The following is a 16,916-nucleotide window of genomic DNA, read 5'->3' as shown; positions in this document are numbered from 1 at the left end:
ACTTAGAGGCCCATCTACATTCTGACCCATTGTCATAAAATACTGTATGGACCATGGATGAGATTACCCTCTTGGACCCGTTACCCAGGCGACACAATCTCAGACAAGCGGAAGATGCTGCCTGGATGTCACTCACTGGGTGTGGCATCACTCCTACTCTTAACTTGAACAACTATTGACTGCTTTTTTTTTTTTTAAGGTTTCTTTGGCTCTACTGGGTTTTATTTGAAAGTGCTATGGCAGGAAAAGAGAGAGAAGACATGCGGAAAAGGTCACCAGGTCGGGAATCGAACCTGCGACGGCCGCATTGACAACTAATGCCTCTATATGTGGGGGGTGCTTAGCCCCTGCGCCATCACAGCACCTCCCCTCCCCCCCAGTGTCTTTCTTCTACGCTCTAAACTTGCCATCTACAGGTCAAAGCATCAAAAAAAAAAAAAAAAAAAGATGTGAAATCTCCCACACATTTCTGATGCATTGTTTTATAATTAATTAAATATAATTTTGTTCAACTGCATAGATGCTTGTGGAGACTAACCTGCTTTCGCTTTCACTCTCCAAGCTGCTCTGCTTCTTGTTTGCTGAGCTACTAAGCAGAAAACTTAATACATTTTCCCACCATTGCCCGGGCAAGTGACCATGTTCGAATCAAAGTTACACTCAATGCTTAGTAAAGCAAAAAAAAGAAAACAAACTCTCCACTTCTTGTCTCTGTAAAAACATGGCGCGCACTACAAAGAAGCCACCAGGCCTCTAATTGTTAAAGTACTAAACTAAAGTAGTAGGCTGTTTTTTTTTTTTTGACAATTCTAGAATTTTCTGCATTTTCCCTGTCAGTTTTGTAACATGGTTTTTCCTTTTCTTTTACATATTTACCCAGATTTAGAAGCTGATACAATCAAATTGAATACTTTTTCAAACTTTTCTAACTCCCACATATTGTCTACATAAGTTATTGACGACCAACTAAAAAGTCCCACAAATTCATGCCCCCACCATTACTTTAAAACGGCTAAAAATATACGTTTTATGGTTTTAACATATGAACAGAACACTTTTCACCCAGCTCTACACTCTTTTCTATTAAACACCCTTGAAATTGATGAATATTTTAAATGAGAAAATTGCTAGTCAGTTATGCTAATCATGCTTTTTCATATCTATGGTTGATGTTTTGGTTGAAAAACATCAACCAAGATATTTTTCCACCAAACATGCGGTCCAGAGCGTTTAATCTCAGCAGCATTTCGAATTGCCGCCTTCCGGTCCTGGATTAGGCTACCCAGCCATCAACAATCTCCCACATCATTGGCATGATGTGGGAGCTGATATTAGACGCAGGATAGCAGCCATATAATCCAGCATGAGGGGAATGAGAGCCACGGCAACAACATGTTGATAACATCTAAGAGGGTTTGAATCCTCAAGAGGGACAAATCCGTCTTTTAGAGCGCACCACGACAAGAGATCAAGAGGTCAGATATGCCTTCCTCCGCTTTGTTCTCATCCTGATCACAGCGTTAATGGCCTTGTCTTTTTTTTTTCCCTCTCTGATGTCGGGCTCATCCCTCTTTTCATCTGTTCATCAATCTCTCTGTGTGTGGCTGCGCTCCGTGCCCTGACCTCTGGTTTTATCCATGTGAAAAATCACTTCTTATCTGCTCTCTGTGCCTCTCGCTTTTTCCTCACACTAATCTAGGGGGCTTATAGCAGGACTTGAGAGGACAAAGATATAAATACTCATGCCATAATTCAGGTCAGATGACTCGATACCAAAACAAAAGGAAGCCATCTCCATTTTGGAAGTGCTCCGTAACGGTTCTGAAGTTTTTCTTTTTCTTTTTTTTTACTCATATAGATCATCGATAGCTGATTTGAGGTCATGATGTATGACTTTCAAACTTTTACAATCTTCAGTGCAACATGTCTTGTACAATGTGGCAGGTGATATAAAGCGAGGGTAAGTGTTTATACTAAGATTTAGATTTATGGCCTGAACCCAAATTATTTCCGTGATGGTTGGGTTGGACTTATGTGGCGTGTTTAATGAGCCTGCAATATGTACACAGAGAAAGCCAAGTAAGAACGCACAACATAAAGTTGTGTTAATCTACTCATTGTAGTGTAAATAGTTTAACATGTTGAGGAAGTATAGGAAGTAAGTAGGGTGCAGTAACAAGCAACAAAATGGAGCTGGAAGACGTTAAAAACTAAAATTAGGAGAAGTTACACTGCTTTCTTAAAATAACACATTGGATTTACTTCGGACTCGGGCCTGTAATTACAATAATCAGTCGGATTGTATCGGGTTTGGACACGAGGCCTATGAGCCGATCTAAACTCTAGTTTCCACCCTGAAAACTAAAAGCTTTGTTGAGGTCCAGTCTGGCTCTGAACGTCTGTGTAGACGTGTGCTCACCTCAATGATCTTACGAGCTTCCCGGTAGCGGCCGGTCTGAATGAAGGCGAAGAACAGATCATAAAGCATCATCATCTCTCCTCGCTCCTGGCTGACAAAGTCCATCACTAAAGAAAATTTTAAAAGAGAGAGAGAGGAGGACAAGGAGGAGGAACATTAAAGAACTGGTCTTCAAATGGACAAAAAAAAAAAACCCACCTGAGTGAAGTTGTCCCCAAACACCTTCTTCTAATTAAATGAAATGTGTGTCAATTTTTGTTTGTGTCTCTGTCATTTTAACGATATTAATGTTTCCAGAGTCCATCAGACAATCAAACAAAATATGCTCTCAATCATCTGTGCCAAGTTTTTGCTGGTTTGTACAGCAAAAGTTAAATTGTGTCGTTATAATTTTTAAGATTTATAAGAAAAGAAAAACTTTCCAGAGGTCACGAGAGATTAACCTCGAAAATCAAAAACATGTGTAGCATACTGCAGTTGATAGACACCAAATTTAACTGATTTTGTAAATGCTGGAGGCTGGTTGACCCTTAATGACCTCTGGAAAGTAAAATGACAGCAGCACAAACGATCATTTTTGCTGAACAGACATAGCACAAACGTTGGACGTAAATTTTGTTTAATTTGATGAAGGTGGGTGACGTCTTCACTCAGATCAACGACTCCAATCTTCCGGCACAAAAGACCTGCGTCCGGTTTTCTTCTGGATCAAGCGCAAACATTCCCAAACGTAAACCTGAGCTCTCCTCTTGTGAACTTGCTAAAGCCTTGTGCTCAGTGCTACAGGCTATCTCTGTCCAGCAGCTTCAGGACAGGCACCCCTCACACACACACACACACACACACACACACACACGTTTTTAGTTATCCAAATGGAGCTGCACATTCAGCCAAATCCAAGGACATAAAGGTAATCCCTGCTCATTTTTTCCTCTGTCCATAAGGCAGAATAATGTGGTGCTGAAGTGTAAATCAAGCATGGACAAGTTTGCACACAAGTTTCTGACTGCATTTAATTTCCAAGTGATAACTCTGATTTTCTATTTAAAACTGAAGAACTGTTTTACATCCTTCTCTCAAACTAAAGTCTGAAATTCAACCACAAATGTTGTTAAAGGTCATAGTAGGCCAATCTGATTGACATCTGTGGTTTCAACATATTTCCGTTCATTTAAAAGGCTGAGTTTTATTTACTATAAACCCACAGAACAAGTGAAAGGCGCTCAGTTTGTTCTTATACAGTCCTCAAACTGAGGGGGGAGGACTCGGTGTTTAATGTCGTAGAGTTTGGAGTGGGAATGAACTTAGCATTAAAGAGTTAGAGTTTGGCAGCGAGTTGTAATTCTGTTCTAGGTGTTGTAAAAGTTACTTTGTTTTTAAGGGTGAGATGACCGCATTCATCACAAAAGTAAAAATGTGAAGAGGTGCTCCACCGCGCGGCCTCAACCTTTACGCACTCAGAGCCACTTGGACCCCAGCGGCACGTTGGACTTGACTTTTTCGCCTCGCCGCCGTGGAGGTATAAAGAGGCTGCTCTACATATGATTGGTTGAGTAGCTTCATCTTTGACCCTGGGCTAAATCTTTCTGACCTTCAGGGCCACTTGTGCTCTGCTGGATTCCCCAGCACCTGTTAACACACGTGTTCAATGCTACAGCTGAAAAATCACTTTGGGCGCAAACACAACAACAATGTAACAGGTTAGAGTCAGGAAACTAAAGGAAGGGGCACACACTCCAACTCCATATGGGTTTTTTATTTACCAAGGTTATACGTCAGGGTTTGTTGAGTAAAATATAGTTTAGAGTATTAAAGGAGAGAAATGCGCCTCGTTCATCAATATCCTGCATCTTTTTTAGTTAAACTCATTCAGGAGAAACTTTACCTTAGCTTAAGAAATAGGTTGTGTTGGAGCTGAAGTGAAAAGTCCAGATTTTCTCGTTTTTCTCATGTTCAATGTTTAAACTTGAGGAAGCGCTACGCTTATTTTTTGCGTGCTCCTCATAGCGGATCATGTGCTCAGTGTACCTGGAAGAGGATCATGGACATGTGGAGGAGACAAGAAGGCTCAAGGACAAATACTAAAGAAAAAATAAGATTGGGATGAGAAGAGACATGAGGAAGTACGGATAAGTCAGTGCTCCAAGTCCAGCTACATAAAACTCATTTAGAGCCAGAGACGGTGCATAACCTTTTGTGAAAATACAACTTAAAGTTTGTTTAATGAATATCTACTATAGGAAATGTGTGGCATTTCTTTTAAACAACATTTTATTTCTGCTTTTAGGTTTTAAAACAAAGAAAAACATAAAACATTTACAAAATTAGGATTGACACATTTTCTTCTCTGTGATGTTTGTGAAAAATTATTTAAACAAATAAAAAGCAATACTACTAATACTTGCGTCTTTCTATTGTGGAAATTTAAGGCAGGATTTATATTATGCAAACCCCCCGTTCCCACCTAAAAGCTGCTAAAGTTATTTTTTTTTTTATATCTAAATTTTAAGAGTTGTTGCTTCCACATTTTTTTAGTCAAATATCAAGAGCCATCGCGGAAGGTCCAAAGAGCCACTTGGGGCTCCGGAGCCGCAGGTTGTGGACCCTTTTTCTAGACACATTATGTGATTATTTGCTTACAGACTGAAACAGAGATTGTACCCAACGATGAACCAGACTTATGGAGGCCCACAGTTCTCCTTAGGCCATATTAGCTGTTTGTTTTAGATTTTTCCTTATAACAGCATTATGTCTGAGGTGTTGCATTAAAATACATCAACAGCTGTGTGTCCGTTAAATGCAGATGTTGTCTCTGAAGTTGACAAAACGATTTCATCAGCTCCCAAAATAGTCTAAAGGCAAAGGATTGTTGGTGTATATAAACAAAATGGAGAAACTTAAACGTTTTTTAAAGTCAGACATAGAGTTTAGTTTCATTGATTTTTTTTTTGTGCCATTTCCAAAACGAATGAGTCGTCTCCTACTGAACGTAGCTAAAGATCAGAAGTCGGCGTTCTACCTTTTTGCAATAAATCTGTATCTCCTTTCTTCACCAGAGCAACGGTGATGTCATGGATGCGCGGCAGCTGGTTGTAGAGTTTGTGATACTCCAGCGCCGCTTCGAGAGCTCCGGACGGGTCATTGCTGCAGGCATGAAGACAAACACACACACACGCACACACACACAGAGAGAGAGAGGGAGAGAGAGAAAGAAAAATGTGAAAATGAGTTCATCCAATCATTCATGTACAGAGCGGTGTCAGTGGAGAATAAAGAGCGTATCATGGGGCGTTAACCTCGTGCCCTCCCATTCAAGCACAATGACCCGCCTCGACAATACAGGCCCTTTGAATTCATGACAGCACAACTGCAGGGCGACGAGGCCTTTTGGCCTCAATACATCATTCCCACACAACCACGCGTGCTCTCACACACACCTGTCCTGGTGGGGCTAATGACTCTACGGACAGGCTTTTAGAGGTGAAGCAATACAGCCGATAAAAGGACTCCGCTGACCTTTACCCTCTCCGCACAGCCTCCAACTTTCCCTTCTTTTCTTTGTCCACCCAAAACCTCCTCAACCTTCCCTCATCCCTTACTTCCCTTTTTCTCCCAACCTTCACACTTCCTTTCTGACTTCTCTTTCTCGCCATCGTCTTTCTGATTTCACGCTGTCAGCTCTCAGCACCGACTCTGACCTGAGCCCCCCCATCGCCCCCCCTACAACCCCTCGCTCAAGCAATTTAGCTCAAATATGGCAACAACATTAGAGACCCCCACTCTGCCTTTCACACCTCGCGCCCTTCTTCTCATGACATCCTCTCTCGTAGCTGGTCTTCCTCGCAGCAAACAAAAGCGGCGCGCCGAGGGGAGGACTCACTCCTGATGGAGGGATAACGAGAGAAGAAGAGAGGAAGTGCGCGAGAGACCACTTCAATCCCCTCTATTGTGACAGCGCTGCCATCAATCTGCTGATTGGGTAATTACCATGTCAATCACGCAGAGGTCAAAGCAGATAGGGCACTCGTAGAGAGAGAGGGGAGGCAGAGGGGAGGACTGACTGAGCAGAAACACAAGAGTGAGCGTTGGGCTGAGAGCAAACAGGTGTAATTTCTGAAGTGTTTTCTTCTCTAATCAATCAGAGAAGCGGAGATGCAAAAACACGCCCTGAAACGACCAACAACACCGGAGGGGGGCAAGCAGGAAACATTTGACCTTGGCACTGGCTTCTGTGTGGCGGGAGTGGATGGAGGTGGTGAGGCGGGCGGGGGCGATGATTGGGACGGAAAGGCAAACAGGAGCGCTAATTGAAATGAAGAGGCACAACATTATTCAGCTGCGCCAGTCAAGAGGCTGTTTAACCGCACAACAGTCTGATTGAACGGCGCAGAAGAGGGACAAAGAGACTTTGGGGAAACGAGAGGAGGAGCGGGCGAGAGGGACGAGAGTCAAACATGCTATAAGGTTCGTTCTGTGAGGATCTAATGAGGTCGTTTCATACCTGCACATACTCGACTGTACACAAATATGAAAGATGTGTTAAATATCTAAAAATAAACCCATCTTTTATTGCTTTAAACCATAAGTACCCATATAAATCCTTAATAACCAAGTATTTCTTTAGAGCTTTAGAGTTTCTCCTAATTATCCATATGAACCGACAGATTCCCATTTCTTTCACCACTGGGTGTTTTAACTACTTCTCATTATACAACAGAAGTAGGCGGTGGCAGAAACAAAATATCCAACGCTCAGTTTTAGGGAACTGAAATGCTGTTCATGTTGGCGACACCATGTCTTCATAAGTACCATTTGAGGACAAAAACAAGTCTTTTTCTGTCCTATTATAAGCATAAACGGGTGAAGTTTGATAAAATCAACCAGGACTTTAACTGGAACCGTGGCTTTGGTCAGACGAGAACAACATTGAGTGTTTCAGCAATAAATAAATACTCTTTGTAGGTTTTGCATGAAGCAAAAGAGGAATGCATGTTAAAGTACTGATGCTCACTGTTGGGTACGGTGGAGGCTCTTTAATGCTGTGGGTCTGTTTCTCTTCCACCAGCCACAGGAACCCCGTTAGTCCTAATTCAAACTTTCCAGTTCCCTCAACTGATCACTTGACTGTGACGCCATTAGAAGTTAATTTCATGTCTTGTTCCAAATCCATGTATTTTATAGCCCAGAACATAAATGGAGCAGGACCAAAGAAAAGAAATGCACACTACACGTCTTCAGGTGTTTATCTTGGAAGTATTGGGATCATTTGCACACCTGATCTCTCAGATAACATAAGGACACCAAACCTGATGGACTGATAGGAAAATCACTCTTTTCTATTTCAGTTCTTCTCTTCTGAGTAAACTGCATGCAAACCTGAACATCATTGCCTCTATAAATCAGTATCTCTGAGTGAAATACTGTAATTCAACTGAAAAAACATGGCTGCCCTTCAGGAAGGCCAAAGAAACTCAAGTTCACGGACGTGCACAGGAAGATTAAGAACTTCAGAGAGCACGGTCGCATTGACTCTTTGAAATAGCTCACAATCTAAAAAATAAATAAACCTGGTGGCCTTAGCCAGTAAAATTAAAATGAATCACAAGTGGGTTTTTCAACAAGATAATCCAGAATATATGTTGAAATCAAAACAGAAATCACAGGAATGGTCAAGTTTATCTACAAGTCTACATAATATCACAGAAGGTAAGTCCTTTTCTGCTGGCAAAACCAGTTTGTATAATTCTAATACTGCCGATTTTGTTAAAATGTTTATGTATGCGAGTTTCTTTTCTCAAACCAAGTAAATATTCACAAATGAAAGGTCAGTCTACGCTGCTGAAATAAGACGAATTTAAGCATTTTTACACAAGAGTGCCAACAGGCATGTCCAATCGATCCGTCCCATCTTTTATACATTAAACACTTTCTCATAATCCCTTCCTCCTAATGAGGGATTTTAAAAATCTCTAGCAAAAAAAAAAAGAAAAAAAAAAAGGGGGGGCCTGGCGTTGCAATTACACCCCATCTCTCCGCCCGCTGATCCACCCCCTAAAAAGAGCTAAAGATGTTGAAAGATGGATAATTTCCCTCTAGGTACAATTTAACTGTCACTTTGCGTTGCCATTTAGTGTGGCACACAGCCCTGTTAATGTCCCCAACTTTGCATGTCAGACACTTTCCAGCCAATTAAGCCCTGAAAAAAAATAACGAGCGCTTTGCTCAGTGGAAACCTGAAGGATGAGACAAGGAGGCTCATTTTGACTTATTTCACCGCCCTCCCCTCCCCTCTCCTCTTTTTCTTTGCCTCCGTCCCGTTCCTTTGTTTACGGGAGATGGGCAGGCCTGTTATCAAGCCACTGTCCTCCAGAACGAGGTGTCTGTGTCTCGAGACGCAAATGAGAGTGCGATCATGACACGACTAGCCTGCAGTTAAATGTGGGCTAGAATGGCACTTACTTATTACTGACATTATTCCCGTCCTTAACAGGTGATTTTGTGTAAAAAGGGTGAAAGCTGTGGTCGCACAAAGGCAGGTGAACATTTTTCAAAGTTGATGTGGCAACATGGTATTTAGCGGTCCAGTCAATTCCACATCCAGCCGACAAACAGGAACATTAGGTGTCAGCCTAACATGAAAGTTATTTCATTTTAACCAACCATAACCTGTTATTTCAGAGCATTTCTGATCTCTATCTTTATACAGGCAGGGAGCCAGCTTCCAGAAATCCCCAAACATGAGATGGATTTATGCTTAAATCTAAAAATATGACTAGCTCTGTTGTAAGTGACACAGATACCAGCATATAGGCAATCATGTTTAGGTATGGGCTTTGATTCAAAAGTACAGCAAGTATAAAATAAAGAGTAGAAAGACAAACATTTTGCTTTTTACTCAGTTTTTTTAAAGTAGCACAGTTTAGGACTATTAAAAAAAATCTCTCTGCACTTTGAATTAAACTCTAAATTTCAACAATGCCTCGCACTCGCAACAAACACCTGTGCTTGGATGCAAGGTGTTGAAAAGTATCTGTAGCAGGAAGCAAATGATAATGTAAAGAAAATACACAAATGGCTTGCCATATCCATGCTACTGGATTCGACATTTGGATTTTCCATTTCTATCACTCTTTGTCCTCTGAACCTTGTTGATTTTACACAAGCGAGTAGGTTGTCAATTATTACAAACCATTTTTGCATGTACTTGGTGTGGAGTGTCTTAGTGACTAAATTAACTTCATTCTCTCATGGCAGAAAAAGCAAATAAAATATTGTGAATAAAAGTTGACATTACATGTTATTCTCCATCCGTTTCATGCAAATAATGTCTTTACAGGCACAGTGTAATGTGAGAGCAATGTAATGTAATGTTAGGTCTTCGTCATGTTGATTTCCACAATAACACCACTGCAAAATCTTTAAAAAATAATAATAATAAATACTTAGTAAACCAATTGTGCAAAGTGAAACTGGATGACTTCATTCAAGTTTATTTTTTTAATCATTGTGAAACCAATGAAGTTGCAATGTCAATTTAAATTTGCTCAGTTTTTTGTGATTGCTTTTTTTCTTACTAATAAAGAAACTAATGCTTTTTCACTCCTAAGGAACAACATTTTCTGAAATTTTTCCTACGTGTGTTAGTGAGAAAAGCTGACTAACTTTACGCAAAAACAGAAAGCAAATATTCTGCACTTCATAACCAGCTTAAATAATAAATATTGTAATCTATATCTTTCGTATCACAAGGTAAATTACTGAAGAGCAAAACATGTCTTTCAACGTGTTCTGCATTGTTCATCCATTGTTCATCCATCCATTCTTTATCCGAGTCTCTGTTATTTGTATAAAAAGAAAGAAAAAAAATAAATCACTTGCCTCCATTTAGACACTCTGTTTCCATTTGTTCTTTTAGGCCTAAGCTTTGGAAGTAAATTAGGCTTTTTCTGTGAGCCGCTCATCTCTTTTCAGCTCTGCGCCCGCCTCCTCGTGCTCCATCATCCCACTACTGCCTTATCATATGCGTCCTGCCAGCTCTTCACTTTGTTGGACTCATTAGCATTTACTGTCGCTAATCACTTCCTCAAGGATGGCAATCGGAGCTAGCTGCCAACTAGCGCGGTGGCAGGTTAGCACACACAATACTGCGCGGACGGGCGTGAAGGCTAACGGGGCGGCGCGTGTGATGGGCTGTCAAGGGCTAATCTGGCGGAGAAGTGTTCATTAAGTCATTAGCGCTGACGCAGCGATGAGATGGGTGCAGGCGGGAATGATGCCTGCTTTGTCCTCTTTTATCACTTTTCTCCATCCCCTCCTCCCACCACCAGCGTCTGTTTGTCCGCTGACTGACGGAATGAAGAGGTGGGGACGAGAACGTGAAGATAAAAAGGGAAGAGAGCAACACTACGGATTCAACCGGGCTGTAAAAGTCAAGTGTTGTGCTGCTTGAACCTGCCCTGAAGACTGACTGAACCGCTTACTGTTTTCTTTTTTACAATCCTGAAAATTTCACACTTAAAACTGAGCTTTAGAAAGAGGACACATATAGTAGTCTGAAAGTATTCTCTCTGAAATTGAAATTATTAGTGACGTGGACTTAGATGCAACAGAGTTGAAGATGATAAAGTGTATGAAACTGGCTAGCCGTAACATTTTCACAAATTATAGTGCAGTCCTGTAACAAATAAAAATGAAAAAAAACAACAAAAAAAACAAATAAACTAAAAGATAAAGAAGTTAATTAAATAAATATTATAAAAGTATGTTGGAATAATAAACAAAAGGTGTTTTAAGATCTACATCAGGTAAGCATGAATCCTGTAGAGACTTTCATGGTACAATGACTGATATCAGTTATTGGCAAGATGCTCCATCCATCCATCCATTCATCCATCCATCCATCCATTTTCTTTACACCCTTGTCCCTCAGTGGGGTCGGGAGGGGTGCTGGTGCCTATCTCCAGCTAACGTTCCGGGGGGGGAGGTACACCCTGGACAGGTCGCCAGTCTGTCGCAGGGCAACACAGAGACACACAACCATACACACACTCACATCTAGGGACAATTTAGAGAAACCAATTGACCTGACAGTCATGTTTTTGGACTGTGGGAGGAAACCAGAGTACCCGGAGAAAACCCATGCATGCACAGGGAGAACATGCAAACTCCATGCAGAAAGACCGGGGCTGGGAATCGAACCCAGAACCTTCTTGCTGCAAGGCAACAAGCTCTACCATCTCTACCATTGGCAAGATGTTATAGGAAATAATTGAACACTATTTTTAAGCCATTTCATTTTAAATACACACACATGCTAAAGGTAATTGTATTCTTTTGCATGTAACATTACAAAACAGCAAGTTTTCAATCACCTAAATGTACAATCTTCAGCCAGAGTTAGATGATTTTAAAAGGTTTAATGTATTAGAGTGAATTTATTTCCATTAGCTCTGGAGTTTCCCTTCTTTTGTATATTAGTAGCCTTATAACTAATTTCTTCAACTAGAAAGATAACTAAAGCGAATGTATTTCTACAAAAAAAGAAGAAAATTAAAAGCCAAAGAGAGAAGCAATAAATGAAAGTGCAGTACAATTACACTTTCAGACATAATGAAATGTAATTTACGATCTGGCTGTACTCAAAAAGTCAAATGAATATGAATTTAGGCTCTAAAGGTTGTAAAACCATGTATAAGCCTAGGATGTTTTAGTTATTTTGATGCAGTTAAGCAAAAATATAGAATGAAACGCCTCCAGATAGTGGTATGTTTAGAATATTGTTCCTTGCAGCCATTCTGTGCTCTACAGAGTCACAAATCTACCTAAGCTGATATTAGCAGGAAATATTTCCAATGCATAAAACTGGTTTGTCATGTAAGCTATAGGGAAGAGTAGGTGAATATTCCCGGCCATCTGACCAGCAGTGTGCAGCAACAGGTGAGTGGAGGCGGAGCTTGGTATTGTTAAGCGAAATTGCTGGTTGCTAACACTTTTTGGAATCCGATTAAAATAAAATAACTAAACCAATCTTTACCAACCCAACTAAAAGGATTTGATTCCACAAAGTTGTGGTGCAAGCCAAATGGCAAAGGTGTATAAATACATACATAGTTACTATGAGCTATTCCAGTTTTTTCCCTTTTCTTCTCAAAGCTAATAAAGGAAAGCTGTACAGATGTGGATTTGCCTCATGGACGAGGCCCTCCTAGAAACCTACACACCAACCAACACCTCGCTGATTATGACCGGATACAGGCAGCCATCTTGTTCTCTCGTGTTCATTAGTGTGTTTACTGCAGTATCAGCTGGAGGAAGTACAACTGGCACTTGATTTGGGAGCACCGGCTGGCGGTAAGCTGCTGTGTGTTCATGCTTGTGTTTTGGCTGCCGTTGATGACCCAGGAGTAAATTAGCCCGCTAATTTCGCGGAGGCAGTGATTATCGTCGTGAACCTGGAAGCTCTGTTTGTGCCGGAGAACGGAGTCAAAGCAACACAAACAGCAGCAGCAGGGGAGCTACCTTCTGCACGTGTGTGTGTGTGTGTGTGTGTGTGTGTGTGTGTGTGTGTATAAACATCATTTCCAAAGGTCTACCTCATGTGCAGCAACGCACATGATGATAAACTGTATGAAAGGATGTGGACAGTGTGTGTGATGTCTATAGTAAATCCACCAATTAAGTGGCCTGTGCATAATTAGCATGCTAATGAGCTGATCTAGGTAAAAGCTGCTCGCACAAAAACGTGCAAGATACACAAGCTGAATAGAGTTGAAAGGTGAGAGACTCTGAACTGAATGTTTGCTAATATTTACATTAGGAGAAAAAGCTTTGGTGGAACCGGAGGCATGGTGATTGGTGTCGAGGATTTTAAGTATTAAAACTATTCAAAATGTTTTGTGTAGATGCACCAAGCATGATGTTCCTATAGTTTGCAGGTTTCCTTCCAGGTCTCTCCTGCAGCTTACAGACATATTCTAATTTTTATTCTTTAAGGGTCATAACAAAATTGTAAAGGAACTGAACTTATATAGCGCTTTTCCAATCACTTTTAGTTTATTACATATTTTTTGCTAGAGCACATGAATTAAAATAATTGTTATAAAAAACGGTGGTATCACATTTCTATCTATACCATACTCTTAGTGAACTATGAGAAAGCATTTTTTTATTATTATTATTTTAAAGAAATCGATTGTGTTTTATATTTCTGGTGTAAATTCTGTGAACATTGTCACACCACAAACACTTCAATATCAAAGGATGGCCATAAGTGTTCAGGAGATCAAGTGTGGTGAAGGCTGTAGAGGTTGCAGCTGGCGCATCCTCACATAAACAAAAGCCTGGCTTCAAAACACAAACACACACCAACATAAATGAGCAATTTCCACATCCTCTCCCTTTCTGAATCGCTGACCCGGACTACAACCTCGGCTATGATCATAGGGAGGGATGAGTGACTCATTGAGATACACATATACGCGCACACACCTGGCAAGAGGCTTTGGCAGATGAGGAAACGGATCTGAAAACAAACATGAGCTTGTTGGCTGTTTAGCGGACTAACCCGAGCCACAAAACCACAACGAGCATCTGGTGTTTCTGAGCTTCATCTGGCAAACCCAGAGTTTGCTTTTTAGAGGTTTGTGATGATGCTTGCGTTACCTCTGCAAGTAAGACGTGACCACGGGCGAGCAGAGGTTGGCGGTGGGCTTGGCCAGTCCCAGGGAGAAGATGGTGTCCTGCAGCCGGCGGACCGTGGGGATGCCGCCCTTGGCCGCCACGGCGTTCAGCATGTGGAAGATGTAGGTGATGTGGATGTCGTTCAGCATCACGTCCTTCTCCTTCATCTCCTTCAGGATGTCCACTGCCTCTGGAGGAGGAAGAAGGAGAATTGCTTTGCTCAGCATAAAAAAAAAAAAAAAAAAAAAAAAAAAAAAAAAAAAAAAAGAGCAGTGACCTGAGAGTGGCTTACAGGTAAAGGAGAGAAGGGACAAACACAAAGAAAGGAAGTCGAGGAGAGGGTGAGACGAGGAGAGAGGTGGCAAGAGGTGGGCATAGATTGGTTTGGGTGTGTGGATGCGATAAAAGGCCGCTTTAGCTAATTCCATGTGGGGGAAACAAACCCATATTAAAACAGCATTTTGCGCCCAGCGGGGATGCAAATCCTACCCCGTATAATGCCAACTCTCTGCTAATTGCTACTTGCAGTTTTCTAAACGAGACTACAATTACCGGACCCCTACAATGGAGGCCAGCTTTTTGCCGTGGCCATGTGGAAAGCACTTGGGGGGCTAAATTATAGGTATGTGGCGAGAAGGGCCCGCTGTGGCCCCGATAGGACCTTGGTGAGCGGGGCTGAGGGGTGGATCGGTTCGGTCAAGTCTCGCTGGTAATGGAGGGCTTTTTACTGGGCCAGGCGCCCATCTGGCCGCCACAAGGGGCTAAATGGTGTAGAGGGAGTGAGTGTGTATGTGCGTTAACAGGGTAAAGTAATTAAGATGCGTTTACTGTCTATTTAGACAGCTGCTAATGGGCTGTCAGTGATACAGCCGCTCTCCACCACAGATACTAATCTATACAGCGAGACCAATAACGAGGAGGAGATGGATAGACGGAGACAAGCTGAATATATTTGAATAATCTGCTTTAAGCCTCAAATTGCAGGGTTCTTTTGGTATTGCGCTTAGAATATATTCAACTGAGGTCCTTGATTCCGTTGTTGAGGCAAAGATGGAAATAAAGCTCAAAATGGAAACCAAAGGACAATAGTGATACAAAGATCTCTTTTCCAACACCGACGTTATCGCAACTAAACCTCCAAAACGAGAGTATCCTAAAAATGTCTACAGTCAAAACACTTTGCAGTTGGTGAGCGCTTTGGCATCCTAATTTCTGGTTGGTCTCTCCGTCGTCCAACTCCCTGTGCCAGTTGTTGCGGCGGATGAGACCCAAGGCTGCCACAGATTTAATGGGGCAGGGGGAAAACATGGGAACTGAGGCTGGAGCAGGAGGAGCAACTCGAACTGAAAAATAGGAAACGCAATACGAGTGGGGATGAAACTGCCAGAGGTTCAAGGCTAGTTAGAGCTGGAATGCCGTCAGCCAAAGCTACTAAAACATGATGCCCTCTACTTTTCCACAGTAAAAGTTTGCAAAAGAATGTAAGGTAAAAGATTTCCCACATTTTTTCATCCGTCAGTGTTTCCACAAAACCGATGCAGGGTTAACTTGTCCAGCATGCATCAGGTCCATGTCTTTTTATTGCAATTTGTACAGTTTGATCTGGAGAAGATCATCTGGCAAAGAGGCCAGAGTTTAGGACCGGCTCACCTTCCTTTAGTATGTTCAGGTCTGTATTTAGATTTCTAATACACAACAAACACATCGGAAATACTTTACCTTTAAAATACAATTTTTTCCCAAATAGACACCATTTACAATGATTAGAAGAGTTCAGTTGCAAAGCAGATGTGATCTATGCGTTACCCTCTGGAGAAAATAAGAAAAAAAAGACAGAAGAAGCTTAGCAGCAGAAATTCAACTAAGCATCTCAAAGCTGCCTATTGCTGAACAAGATGGAGTCGTGGAAATGAGTAAAAACCAGCTGAGGTAGAGTACATACCAATTTATCTGGAAGAGATATTTTACAGTCGACTACATTGTCAAAAATCTATTTTATATCAACACTTGTACCTGTTTAAAATAAGTAAGAACAGATTCATTCTCAGGTGTGAGGATATTCCTGGACAACATACTAGATAAACTAAGCCAGTTAAAGAGACAGGTGTCTTATCACTGAGCCAAATCAAAAAGAACGACGTAGACATAAACATCTGAGGTGGAAATTGCAGGGATAAATGAAAGCACAGAGCAAACATTTCACAGAAAATGACACACCTTGTTAGTTATAATTACCATCTAAAAGACCATAGGAACATGCTGATCTCAGATGTTGCCATCTACATAAGCAACATCTACGTCACAGGCTCACCTGCTATCACTTCTGCAGTGTTCATCTCAGATGATGCATATTCTTTCTGTCTGACCGTTTCTCCCCCCTGAGCTTCTCCCCCTCCATCTACCCACGGCTCTCTCCATCACAACATGACAGACCCGTTAATCACAGAGACCAATGGCTTGGAGCTGATCTGCCCAAATGGAGCAACACAACCCAAACTTCCCTCCGTCCACCATCAAAACCTCCCCCATGCCGTTCTCCCTCCATCTCCCCTTTCATCCGTACGCCGAGCTAGTATGTATATCCATCAGCTCAACCGAGCATCTCGACCAGCACACCGAGCCAGACCCCGCGCGTGGAAACACACACATATATACGTGCACGCACGCAGGCATCAAGAGATGGGAGGCAGACAGCCCAGGTAAACAAACATCACACAGCCCAATGGTTCATGTAATCCTGCCTGACTTGACTGCTGCTGATGTCTCTTTAGAGAAACACACACACACACGCACCCACGCACGCACGCACGCACGCACG

General features: G+C 41.7%; 1 protein-coding gene across 1 annotated transcript in view; it reads right to left on the bottom strand.

Moving 5' to 3' along the window:
* The window catches only part of lrpprc (leucine-rich pentatricopeptide repeat containing), a 64,724-nt gene that overhangs the window by 22,684 nt on the left and 25,124 nt on the right, over positions 1–16,916 (bottom strand). Inside the window, exons 23-25 of the mRNA XM_007551191.2 lie at positions 14,081–14,288; positions 5,439–5,563; positions 2,420–2,526 (exon numbers count right to left, since the gene is read on the bottom strand). Of these exons, the coding sequence (XP_007551253.1) occupies positions 2,420–2,526; positions 5,439–5,563; positions 14,081–14,288 (440 nt within the window). The remainder of the gene's footprint in view (positions 1–2,419; positions 2,527–5,438; positions 5,564–14,080; positions 14,289–16,916) is intronic.

The sequence above is a fragment of the Poecilia formosa genome, unplaced genomic scaffold (genome assembly GCF_000485575.1).
Source record: "Poecilia formosa unplaced genomic scaffold, Poecilia_formosa-5.1.2 Scaffold40, whole genome shotgun sequence".
In the NCBI taxonomy this organism is placed as follows: Eukaryota; Metazoa; Chordata; class Actinopteri; order Cyprinodontiformes; family Poeciliidae; genus Poecilia; species Poecilia formosa.
This window is presented reverse-complemented; position numbering and strand designations above follow the sequence as displayed.